Source organism: Trypanosoma melophagium (assembly GCF_022059095.1).
Source record: "Trypanosoma melophagium isolate St. Kilda chromosome Unknown ctg17segment0, whole genome shotgun sequence".
Taxonomy (NCBI): domain Eukaryota; phylum Euglenozoa; class Kinetoplastea; order Trypanosomatida; family Trypanosomatidae; genus Trypanosoma; species Trypanosoma melophagium.
In genome coordinates this window covers 157,078-169,707 of record NW_027125145.1, presented here as the reverse complement: position 1 = coordinate 169,707, position 12,630 = coordinate 157,078, and the positions used below count along the sequence as shown (strand labels likewise).

At 40.1% G+C, this 12,630-nt stretch overlaps 6 protein-coding genes across 7 annotated transcripts; all 6 read right to left on the bottom strand.

Moving 5' to 3' along the window:
• Positions 1-234: 234 nt before the first annotated feature.
• LSM04_006487 (Sec20) lies at positions 235-978 on the bottom strand (the record flags this gene model as incomplete). The annotated part of the gene is made up of 1 exon (XM_067334319.1): positions 235-978. The coding sequence occupies one exon, from the start codon at positions 976-978 to the stop codon at positions 235-237; it is 744 nt and encodes a 247-aa protein (XP_067193384.1).
• A 419-nt stretch (positions 979-1,397) lies between these two features.
• LSM04_002968 (uncharacterized protein) lies at positions 1,398-2,774 on the bottom strand (the record flags this gene model as incomplete). Its single annotated transcript, XM_067334318.1, has 1 exon — positions 1,398-2,774. One exon carries the CDS (start codon positions 2,772-2,774, stop codon positions 1,398-1,400), a length of 1,377 nt encoding a protein of 458 aa, XP_067193313.1.
• Positions 2,775-3,328: 554 nt separating this feature from the next.
• Positions 3,329-3,960, bottom strand: LSM04_009391 (uncharacterized protein; the record flags this gene model as incomplete). Of its 2 annotated transcripts, none has more annotated exons than XM_067334316.1 (2): positions 3,329-3,420; positions 3,528-3,960. In XM_067334316.1, 2 exons carry the CDS (start codon positions 3,958-3,960, stop codon positions 3,329-3,331), a joined length of 525 nt encoding a protein of 174 aa, XP_067193439.1. The 2 variants fall into 2 exon arrangements, with proteins under 2 accessions (XP_067193439.1, XP_067193440.1); XM_067334317.1 differs by having other exon boundaries at positions 3,528-3,750.
• A 1,243-nt stretch (positions 3,961-5,203) lies between these two features.
• On the bottom strand, positions 5,204-6,859 carry LSM04_002662 (WD40 repeat; the record flags this gene model as incomplete). Its single annotated transcript, XM_067334315.1, has 1 exon — positions 5,204-6,859. The coding sequence occupies one exon, from the start codon at positions 6,857-6,859 to the stop codon at positions 5,204-5,206; it is 1,656 nt and encodes a 551-aa protein (XP_067193304.1).
• A 552-nt stretch (positions 6,860-7,411) lies between these two features.
• Positions 7,412-8,620, bottom strand: LSM04_005651 (Oxidoreductase FAD/NAD(P)-binding; the record flags this gene model as incomplete). Its single annotated transcript, XM_067334314.1, has 1 exon — positions 7,412-8,620. One exon carries the CDS (start codon positions 8,618-8,620, stop codon positions 7,412-7,414), a length of 1,209 nt encoding a protein of 402 aa, XP_067193355.1.
• Positions 8,621-9,435: 815 nt separating this feature from the next.
• LSM04_006241 (uncharacterized protein) lies at positions 9,436-11,292 on the bottom strand (the record flags this gene model as incomplete). Its single annotated transcript, XM_067334312.1, has 1 exon — positions 9,436-11,292. The coding sequence occupies one exon, from the start codon at positions 11,290-11,292 to the stop codon at positions 9,436-9,438; it is 1,857 nt and encodes a 618-aa protein (XP_067193371.1).
• Positions 11,293-12,630: the final 1,338 nt, after the last annotated feature.

The following is a 12,630-nucleotide window of genomic DNA, read 5'->3' as shown; positions in this document are numbered from 1 at the left end:
GATGTAAAACAGAGAGAAGTGAAACAAAAAAAAAGAATAGAAAGTGAAATAGAAAGAAGATAGAATAGAGAGAAAAAAAACAGAGAGAGAGAGAGAGAGAAAAAACAACGTCAAGTATATTTATATCTTTATTATTATTATTATTATTATTATTATTATTATTATTATAACTATTTCGAAGTTTACAAGCCAGCAATCATAAAAAAAAACATCCACAAGTATATATACACCTTATCAAGCAATACATATTGGAAAAAAACCAAATATACGTTGCGCAATGATGTATGCAACTACCAGTAGAAACACAACTACAGATATACGCAATATAAGATCATCTTTACACTTCACAGATAAAAGTTTTCGTACAAGTAACTGTGCCATCTCTACTGTCGCATTAACATCTTGCAAAGAACTCTGTAATAACTGCAGTGACTCTGAACTTCCCGCCAATTCATCAAGCGCCCCTTGTACTTTTCCAAGCTCTACGTTTAATAACGATCGTGTGTGGAGGAGTGAGCGGAGCGCATTGGCGGTATCGGCGGCCCCGTCTGAGCCGCTTGTCTCGGCGGCGGCAACGGCGACGGGAAGGGCACGACGAATAGCCGCCCTGTGGCTCTCCAACTGCAAAAATACAGCCGTAGGCACCACACCAGTTAATGAGGATTTCACATATAATCCTCCAACTCCCCCTTCTTTTTCTTTTTCTCGTTCTTTTTCATTTACGGTTGCGAGTAATTTGGCCACACGTTGGGCGGTGGCGATGGCGAGAACGAGGGCGCCGTGTGTGCGTTGATTGCGACTCTCCTGATGTGATTTAAGTGCACGATTGAGATCGGTGATCACAACAGCCGCTCGCTTCTCAAGTGCCGTGAGGAACTCAAGGGATAAAACATCGTCTTCCGCACTAGTAATATAATTACTAATATTATTAGTGTTAACAGTACTGCTGCTACTGCGAGAGACGGTGCGGTGCCGCATCTCTTCCAATATCTCTCTTTCTCTCTTTATTAATGTATATTGTAAGAAAGGAAAAGAGAAAACACATCAACATAGACAGTAAGGGTACAGATACAGGTAAAGGAAATAAGGGGATAAATCATCATGGAGGTTTTTTTCCTTTTTTCTCTCTTCTTCTTCCCCTTTTATTAGTACTTCTGTATCATACAAACAAACAAACAATCATAGGAACAACTTATCCCACTATTCCTCCTCATTCTATGCAAAAAGTAAAAAAAAAAACATACAAATAGAGAAGAAAAAAAAACTCCTTAACGTGCAGGAAAAGGTCATCAGATACCCACTTTACATCAACAAAACGGTAATAAAAAAAGAATAATAACGATAACAAGAAGAAAAAAAGAAAGAAAAATAATAAAACGGTTTGCCATTTATCATCATTAATCACTCATTCCCAATAATATTCTCAGAACCTCTTTTGGTGGTTTTCGCCCTTCAAAGACGTCCACTAGAACTTCTATGTCATCACATACACTGTTGCTACTACTCGAATTTGATAAGGGCCCCGAGGAACAACAGTAGTGAAATCCATTTATGCTGTTAATACTGCTGCTATTGTTACTATTTTTGTTGTTCTTCCTCTCACTGTTATTGGTTTTCCTACCGTCTCCAGCATAATAAGACGTTTTTTCCACAGACGGTGGGGAATTGATTGTACCTTGATCAAACACTGTAGCGGTACACAAGCGTTCCTCAAGCTGTGAAACTTTTTGCTGTAAAAACTCTATTAAATGTTGATCATGTTTACGATGAAATGATGTGAATGAATCGGACGAAGAAGGATCTGCGGATATTGTAGATACATACGGTTCTGTTACACTAGTACTACCTAAAAACAAATTGTTTTGTCCTTCAGAAGTAGAATTCATCGCACATGACGTTACACACTGTATTTTTTCTATGCATGTTGATTGTCCATCACATGAGGTGACTTTTTCTTCCAATAACTTTTCTGATGAAACAGTTATACTTTCCGAAACCGCCGTATCCGTAATATAATTCATACAAGTAGGAATACTAGACTCCCTCGATACACTTTTTAACTTCTCTCCACCTTCTTTTTCTGGAGAGATGCGGAATTCGTGAGGCTGAATACATGTATTACAATTATGTATATACAGTTGTTCTTCTTGTTCTTGTTGTAACAATTGTCTTTCGTGTAGTACTCGACGTACTTCCTTCTCTACGGTGCGCATCACATGTTCCCGTGTAACTCGCCGTAGTCGTTCCACAAGACTACACGCCAAACGCTCATCCACACGTCGCATATATGTTTCCAGTAAGCCTAATGTATATTCCTCCACTGTGCGACACCATGCGGCTGACATTCGCCGTTCCTTCCGTTTTCTACTTGTGCCTCGTCGTCTTTTCTCACTCTTTGTGAGAACAGCCGTGGGCTCTGCGGTGGGAACTGTTGGCGTCTCTTGACTAAAGATTACACACATATTGTCATTTCTCCTTTCACTCACATCCTTAAAGTCATGATTGTTGTTGTTATTAGTATTATTATTGTTATTATCATTGATGTTGTTATTGTGATTATTGCTTATATGCTGCTGCTGCTTCCTCTTTTTATTATTTTTCCTCTCATTGTGGATATAGTGATGATTGCTATTATGTGTGGTGCCCGCCTCCCCGAGGGCCTGCCGCAACTGTGTAATTTCCTCCTGCTGCGATAGTGCTTGTGTGGTGAGCTGCGCAATCATATGTTCATAGCGACTCACTGTGGACTCACTCACATCACGCAGGAGTGGCATATGCGTCCTACACTTGTAAATAATAATAATAATAATAATAATAATAATAATAATATAGAAATAGAAATAGAAAGAAGGAAAGGTGGATGGAAACAGAATATGCTTCTTTATTTAGTCCAGCCTAGAAGAGAAACACATTAGAATAAATCTAATAGAACATATCACCCCCACCGGTACTGGCATTCTTGACAGTGCGATCGTTCTCACAATCAAAACATAAAGAGAAAAATAAGAAATAAAAAAAACCCTATCTAAGAAATGCAGGAAAAATAATAATAAGCAAAACGTTAATCAAAGAAATCAAGACTCATCAAACATAAATACAATATTTGCATATATCTATTCTTTTCAAGGGAGTCTCAGAATATATACATGCATACCCAAGCACATATACACACAGACACACATACGTGCCAAGGAAGAAAAAGAAATATATTTTGTTTAATGTTATACCATACTTATGTAAGGCTATTTAACCACAACCCACCCCCTCTCTCCTTCCCATAGAAATAAGATCAAGAGATGTATTCTATTGATTCACAAGCACAACAACACTATTTTTCGAACACGTAATCAATAAAAAGTCCATCAGAGATACAAATATGAAACAAATCATTTTTCCATAGTTGCCGTTCCGTTATAAAATCTTCCAACGATACTCCAGGTTTACGTCCTTCTGGTATTAAACACTTTTTCTTGTTTGCCATGCATTTTTCGGTAACAAGATTCAAAAACAAAGATCGTGCATAAAACCCTGAGGTGTTACAATAGTTTCTAAATTAATTTCACGTAGTCGCACAAGGAAATCTTCAGTAATCCCCTCTTTAGTACCACTAGTAGTGGAGTTAACTTTGTTTGTACGACGTGTTTCTTGAAAAAATTGCCATAAAGGTGAATCTTTACCTTTACTACTATTCCAGTCCCCTAAATGAGGTTTTTTTCCTTTCCCCGTTGTAATCCACCCCTTCGAACACATAGCGTTACATAAACCCGAATAGGGTCTTGTAGCATCTATGAAAAGCTTCCAATTCTTACAGTACGACAAACCAAAGGCTGAACTGTAGTTATCCCTCTTTTCTAAATCCCACGTGCAGAACTCAGAGGGAAGGTGAAATTTCGGAGCTAAATGACAATTCTTGTACGGATCTTCTCCGTATATTTTTATAGGAAGATCTTCTGCCGTCATTTCCCTTGCGTATTATTAGTGCAAAAGATTTTGGAATCTATTTCATTTGTTTGGTTTTGCAGCAATCGTGAGGCGTATAAATGCAACCGAAAAACCTCTGCATTTCTTTTGTCAAGATGTTGCAAAGCGAGAGTAATAAAGGATTTAATATATAGACGCAGAGCATCTCCTGCCTTGTGTGAAAATGCATTCGAAGGGGCAAAAGTTTCAGGAGTCACTATTGCTTGTACACCGAATGGGAATGTATACATTGGTTTATCACACTCCATGTAAAGAACATATTGTGTTCTAACAGCTTGAATAGCTGTAATCATTGACTCTACCATTGGCACCTTTTTCGAATCACCCATTACCCGCAGCCGTCGTGAGAAATTATATTTGTTGTTAATATTGCCATGATTCATTTGTTCATCCCACAGAATGGCGAAGATATCGGACTCTTGCTGTTTTTTCGTATTTGAGTGTATTAATTGTCTATAGATGACTAACTCATAGAAACGTGAGTGAGTTAGTAATCCACTTGTTCTCAGACTACGCAGTGTATTCTTCAAGGAATGTTGGGTTTTATGCAATAAAATCAAAATCGTAAAAAGCCTTGGTAACTCTGAATCTACCCCGACTGTGGGAACACGTGGTTTTTTTCTTCCTTACTTGTTAGTGATAACGATTGTTTTGGTGATATTTGTGGTCTTTCCTCTTCACTATCATAGAAGCCTCCAATGAAAAAGCAACTCAATATCATAGTCAATACAAGCGAAAAACATAAGACCCATTTGATACATCGCTTTATCGTTTTCTTCTTGCAAGGGAAAGTCAAGCGTAAAAAAAAAACCATTCTTTCAGTTAAGCTGTATCTTCCCTAAAAGACAGATAAAGAGTTGAAAGAAATAAAAAAAAAACAATAAATTTTCAAAACTTCAATAAAATAGAGTACAGATAGAATAAAAACAATAAAAAAAAGAAAAACGTCATAAAGCATATCTGAAAGGCAGACGAATGAAACGCATACACATATTCCCTGGAAAACCTTCATATTTCTGCAGTTTCTTTTTTTCTTCTTTTAACTCACCCTTTCCATAGGGGATACTCTGGTAGCGATAAATAATAATAATAATAATAATAATAATAATAATAATAAACTTGGAAAGCAATAGGGCAAAATATCTTGCTCATTTTTTTTTCTTTTTCTTTTTTTTTTTGGTAAATTTACTTCACTACCACTAAAATCATTTTTCATGCATTCTTACTTCCACACAACTATACGTTTATCTTCCCCAATGGACGCCAGTAATGGTGTCGAGTCACATAGTGTCCATGAAACACTATGGACACCTTTTTGATGCTCTCCATTAAGGGTAGCATCAAGTATATGACCTTCATCAAGTGTAACAAGAAACACCGCCCCTCGTGCACTTCCCACAGCGCAGAGTTTTCCATCTCCACTTATCGCAAAACGAGCAAGATTACTTGAGACACGCATATCACTATGTTCTACACGAAAAAGTTCTTGCTTTAAATCACGGACATCACGTACACAAACCGTACCATCACGTCCAAGTGAAACACAACGTCGTCCATCAGGGTCCATTCGAACACACGTAACACCTTGATGATGTGCGTTCTTGATCTCTGTGCTGTGACCCACAGTGCGACGGTCCCACACCCACAAACTACCATTATAATGCGCTGAAACAATGTATGAATCAACAACGCAAAGATCATTACATGTACTTGTACACATAATCGTCCTCTGACTGGTGCCTCGACGCACATCCCATAGTTTGATCGTACGATCTGAACTCGCCGTAAAGGCAGTGTGTGCCGATTGTGAGAGATACGCGGCGACTACCTTCTCACTGTGTCCTGTTAACTCCACAGTGCGTAGTGTGTGTGTATTCCAGAACCGCGTCACCCCATCCGCACAGCCGGCCAGCAAGTAGTGTGAGGCACTATCAAGCGCCAGTGGGACATCTGTGCTGCTGTGGGTGCGTAGTGGCTTACCAGTACTAAATTCCCAATGTCGTATCGTGCGATCGCCACCGCCGGTGATGAGTTGCCGCCCACTATCCGCCGCACACGCCGCATACACCACCCGATCCCCATGCACTCCATCAATAGCGTACAGCACAGTACTGGGTGGTTGGACGTCAGTTCTCTGCAGCGTATCACGTTCACGTCCGAGCCCCTGGCCTCTAGTCACGGAAGACATACAATCAACCAACGCTACAGGATCTGTGTGATTTGTTGTTGTTGTTGTTGTTCTTGGAACATCACTACTATGCTGTCGTCTAGCTTTGCGAACATGGTTTAACTCATCTTCGTATTCTAATATCCTTTCCTGCATTTTTGCAATGGTGTCTTTGGAGGTTAAAAGTTCCTTGAGGCATCGGTCACGCTCGTTAAGGATTGAACATAGTTTCGGTCGTAACTCTTCACTCTCTTGCTTAAGTGCCGCATACTCATTCTTCATCATTCTAAGTACATTTTCACGATGAGCCTCTTGTTCTTTCATAAGTGACAACTCCTCCTTAAGGGTTTTATTCTCTTCTACTAATCGGTTAGCCTCACACATATTCTTATAATAATCCTTTTCTTGTGTGATATTTTCCTGCACTTGCTTTTGGAGTTCAGTAACCTTGGCTTCTAATTCCTCTTCTCGACTTGTTCGGTTTACAACACCAGCTGCCGCAAGTTCTAGGGTACGCAGATGCTGAGCAAGATTTTTATTCTTCTCATCCAACTTTGCGTTTTCACTTCCTAGTTCCTGTAATCGTTGCTGTAATCGTAGGAGTTGATTCTGTGCAACACGATGTGCGATACATACACGTTCTGTCGGTTGAAGTTCAGTAGTGTTGCGTAACAGAACTTGCCGTTCAATCACGTCCGTCCATGGTGCCATTTCTCGTGAAGGTATTTTACAAGAGCAGCAATGTCAACCAAGTATATATATGTTTAATTTCCTCTTTTGTTTCTGATGACCACAAAGTCGTCACACAACTTCCCCACCCCTCGCAGGCAAAGTCAAAGAGAGAAATCAAAACAAAAAAAAAGGAAGACAAAATAAAATGTTTCCATAAGAAGAACACAGCCCAAAATGCAAAAAAAATAAATAGCGAAAAAAAAATAGAAGCAGAACTGGATTGAAAAAAAAGAAATGATAATATGGGAGGTTGTATAACTTCAACAATTACATTGGAAAACCACAAGGAGGAAGTATTACTGAGAATGAGAGTCACCACCCATAGAGGGCCATCCTACCATTGCGATCAATTAACCACCATTTCACTCATGTTTCTTGGTTATGCAGAAGAAATAATGAGAGATACTAATAATAAAAAAAGAAAAAATAATAATCATAATAATAATAATTTCAATAACAACCCCACCCCATCTGATCCGATAATACAATCTCACTTTTCTTCAACCTCCAATTATTATAGATAGGTTGCATTCATTGACGTACTGGAAAGTGTGACGACACACCAAATTTGTAAACCTGACTACGATTGTATCCCATATCCTTCAAAAAACCGGAGAACTTATAGAATGGACCTTGCCAATAGGTGTAGCTACCTACTGTACTTACACGACCACATAGAGGTAGTAACATACTTTGTGGTCCACAAACCAAAATTTTTGGATGTATTACATTTCCTGTTTTTTGATCTAGTACGACCGGTGGTGGGAGAGCCTTCTCAACAATAGTTGGATCAATATGACCCAGAAAGACATTTTCACCAAGATACACACCATCCTTTTGTTTCTGTTGTGCCAGAGACATAACGTTATATTTTATGAAAATTCTATCAGGATTTCTTGCGGTGTACTTGTCAAAAACATCTCGAAACGGAATATCCCTTGCGGTGTGATGACAGTAGAGAAAGTGTAGTTTCGTATGATCGGTCTTATCTGCGTCTAGTATGCTCATTATCTGCAATGCGATACTGGCCCCGGATGTGGAGCAGATGAGTCCCAGTTCCCCGTATGTGTTTCTCGTATATGGAAACTCCCGCATCCACCGCCCCAGCCAGACGCGATCGCCGCGCTCGAGTTGGCGGAGGCGGGCGGCCATGCGGCCGGGGTCCCGGTCCCGCACGGCGAACTCCACAACCCCGCGGCGCTGCGGGTGGCTGGCGGGCGTGTACCACCGGCTGAGACTGCCCATCCCGATAAGGGGCACGATGAGAGAGGCGGGGAAGGACGTGGAGAGGGGGTTCGGCACGGAGAGCCGCACGGAGCTCACAGGGGCGTAGCCGCAGTAATCGGACGCCTGCGGAAGGGCAAAACGCAGCAGGAGCACTTCGCCACCGCCAATGCGCTCCTTAGACAGAAGCGTCACAGGAACCGCAGGGGCAAAACGAGAACGGGCCGCAAGGGGGCGGTCAGACTGATAACGGACAAATACAGCGTGATAAAAGAGAAATGATGCACCGCTAAAGGCACAAACCACCGCCGTCAACCGAGCAGCGTAGCCGAAATGAACATTGCAAAAAACATTCCGCATTCTTTGGGGAATATCCTGCAAAACATAAGACCAACGATCACTACCAGCGTTTCCTCGTGGCCGTTCTATTCGGTGATTGCCACTATTGCTAAACGTAGAAAACCTCCCAGACCGAGTGCCATCACGTCCACCACCACCACCACGGGAATGATCCATAGGAGCAAAGAAAAAAAAAGCTGCTCTTCTTCTTTGTTAGCTTTCCCTGTTTATGTCAATTCGCTAAAGGTTCCAGACTTTTTTTTTGTTTTCTTCCTCTTGCCAAACACACACACAGACAAACAAAGAAGAATAACGCACTAGAATGGGGGAATGAGAGAAACAGTTGTAGGCAAGGCGCAAATGGAAAGAAATATATATATATATATATTGATGATAATGTAAATTGAATGAAATTCTTGTCCCACGTTTACAAAGAAGAGTGAACTACACACAGACGCATAGACAAAAACAAAGAATAACGCACGCAAAAAGTGTTGCTTTATGCTCACCTTTTCTTTTCCTTCTTTTTTCAAAGGAACTATCATTTTAAAGAAGATATAACAAGAATCTTCTTCATTCTAACTTCATCCTTCTTTTCTTTTTCTTTGCTCTTACCAACTATTACACCTAACACAATCATACAACCACCTACCTATGTACATATATATAAATAAGTAGGTATGTAAAGGAAGATATATATATATATATGGCATTCTTGTACACTACACGCAAAGTAAAAAAAAATACCAATCCCAACTTTTTTGGATCCCTTCCCTTTCCCCTCCCCAGTGTTTTTTTTTTGAATTTTATTTTCCTACACTCCCAATAATATTGAACTATCACTACTGTTCAAACTACTAGTTCCACTAGTAATCCCACTCAATTTAATCCCCTTTCCCCATCTATTTATAATGAGGGATCTCCCAATATTGCTAAATTACCCCATTCCCTGGAGAGAAACACATGTATAATGTGTTTCCTATATTGAACTTTTATGCTTTCCCAGACTGGGCAAGTTTCTGTAATACAGCGGTAGCTGCCTTTGGTTCTAAAACACGTACACTTTTTGCTTCCTTTAATGTAGCTTCAAATGCTGATTCCAATTTATCGGGCTCAGCATACAATAATCCTTTATCTTGCAGACCATTAACGATAACTTTGGCAGCACTCTTACCTACTCCCAAAACGATAACATCTACAGAAGAAAGTTTAAATGCGTTAGGTCGCACAGGGTGGGATGCAAGTGCGTCTTTCTTGGGAGCAGAAAATAAATGACCTCCTGCAGCTGCTTTAGTCGCCACATCATCTACATAAGAGTGTGGAAGTTTATAACCGTATCCTGACACGTGTCGACGACCATAGTGACGATGTGAACGTGCATGTGGTAAACCAATACGCGCTGGCAACGGTTTTTGCACACGGTGTAAACTCAACTCCACCAAGTCATGTGCCTGGGCTTCTACTTTTTCCAGCGGTGCAGAGACAACATCCCATGTTCGAGAAACATAACCTTCAGCAATGCGGTGATGTCGTGCCCCGAAAAGATATGGTGAAGTTCGGAGAATATCTGCTTCCGCCTCCGTACTACACACAACTAATGTGAGTTGTGTAGCATCAGGGCCTAATATACTTTCAGCAGCCACAGTGAGGAGGCCTTTGTCATCGGCATAAAATCCCCAACGAGCACAGAGGAATGCTGTTGTGTCAAGAAGCACATCACAGCTTGGTTCAGCAGCTATGGCTGCCTTCATAGGGATACTGTACGGTTCTATAGCGATAAACTTGGGATGTGTGAGACCCAAATCTTGCGGTCGTGGTCCACCAAATTCCTCCACAATACGTGGACTCTCAAAATCCCATCCTGGAGCGTGATACACAAGTACACCAGGTCGTCGCCATCCCCATTCATCAATAGGTGATTGTGTAATACGTTTAGAAAGCATAACCTCCTGTTGAGCTACGTAATTAAATTTACGTATGGCGGCAAGAGATGCAAAGTATGCATGTGTGGGGTTATCAGTAATAATACGGTATGGTGTATGCGTTGCCGGGTGACTACCAAACACTCCGTCTATAAGGTAAAAGCGTAGACCTTGTCCTAGATGGTATTGAATTTCTCGTAAAATACGTTTACCATGTAAAGGATCAATATCTTTAAATCCAGGTAATGGAGGATTCTTTAGGCGACGATGCATTTGATGTTCTGGAGTATGGGGAAACATTAAATGCTGTGGAGGTGTATTCTTTTCTTTTGTATTTTTACAATTTAAATAATAGTCAATAGCTAATGCACCTGCCTTATTGTATCGGCGACCCCAAGCACGACCTCGTACCTCATAGGGTCTTAAGTTATACTCACCCACACCATATGTATATCGCCATACACCTGACCACATACCTGCATTAGCGTAATCACCAACCTGCGACCAATTAGAAACAAGTGTACTGCTGTTGGCATTCCACCACGGCCCAGGATCCTCATTCGTTTTACGGAAGAGTGTAAGTGAGTCAAAACCCCATTGATACATAGTACGTAAATAATTTTTTCCTACCACTACTCCTCCTGTTGTACTACGAGTGGATGAGACCACACGAGGAGCCACTTCATGTCGAAAGGCCGGTTTACGCCGTTCCTCCTCCGCATCAGGATTACAGCAAATATCATTGAGAATAGACATTTGACCAGCACTTTGCCCCGGCAGTGGTTTAAGCGTCTCTTGTATATTTGCATACCGCACATGACGCCGCTGTTGCCCCTGCACTTGTGGAGATCCGCCTTGGGAAACACCCGCACAAGACACAAGTGAGGCTGCGCGGGCCTCCCACCCAACGAGAGCGCTGCGCAGCATTTCGCAAGAGACCAGAAGTTGCTATGCTACTTTATAATAAGAAACAAAAAGACAAAAGGCAAAAAGAGAAAGAGAAAAAAAAACAGAAGGGATGAAGGAACGCACAAGACGTAATTAACTAACAAAGGAATAACCATAACTAAATACATATGAATAATCAGGGAAAACAAGAAAAAAAAGATTTACAAGAAAAAAAAAAAACAGAAGAATAAATGGACTATTCAACGTACAGTTTTTTTTTTTTTTGGGGGGGGGGGGCTGGATGTTGGCCCACCTGGCAGACAAACGTATAAATGCGTGATCGTACAAGCATAGAAACGATTGCAAACACGTGAATACATATATATATATATATATATATATATATACTTACCTTATAGCACAGAAAACAAAACAAACACACACACACAAAAAAAAAAAAAAAGCATATCGATGAAGATAAATAATCTCAGAAATGAAAAAAAATGAAAACAACACTGATTGCAATGAAAAGTACATATTCCAGTTCATATATACAACTACAAACATACACGCAAAAAGAAAAAGAAAGGGAGAAAGGAAGAAAAAAAGATATAAAGAAAGCAAAGAGTTATGGCATCATGCAACCCCCTCTTTTCTCCCCTTTCCTTTTTTCAAAAGTTCCTCTGTCCTCTTTCTCATCTTGATGACTTCAAGACATCAGTGAATGATAAATGATACAAGAAGAAAGAAAGAAGGAAAGAGAAAGAAATATTAAGAAGTGAAAGGTAAAGAGGATGTGAAGCCCCGGTGAAAGAAAGAAACAAGCAAACAAATGCAAAATGAGAGAGATAAAGATCAAAAGAACGAAGAAAAAAACAATAAAGTATGCAGTAGAGGAAATCACAGTGAAGTTCAATATGAAGTACGGGATTCGTTACCTAAAGAAAACCTTTCTTTATTTCTTTTGATGTTGCCCGTCATTTTACAGTTCCCAAAACAGAGGAAAAAGCAATAAGCACCAAATAGTCCATTATTTCCATTATTATTACTATTATTATTGTTATTTTCCGCGACTGTTTTGTCTTCCCTTTCGAAGACTCCGGCACAGCAAAATAGCAACAATAATAATAGTAATCATCACCACCATTCAAACTCCGTCTCATTTCCTTGTGTGTTCAAATATTTCTCTCTTTTATTCCTTCTTCCACATTACAACAGCAATGCGTTCAAAGGTCAATGTACATTGGAAAAGACAGACATAACATGAATGTGTATTGTTGTAGCGATGTACATGTACATGTAGATGAATGATGGATTATTGTGAGTAGTAGGAACATGAACAAAACGGGAAAAATGAAAACACACATGCATGCATAC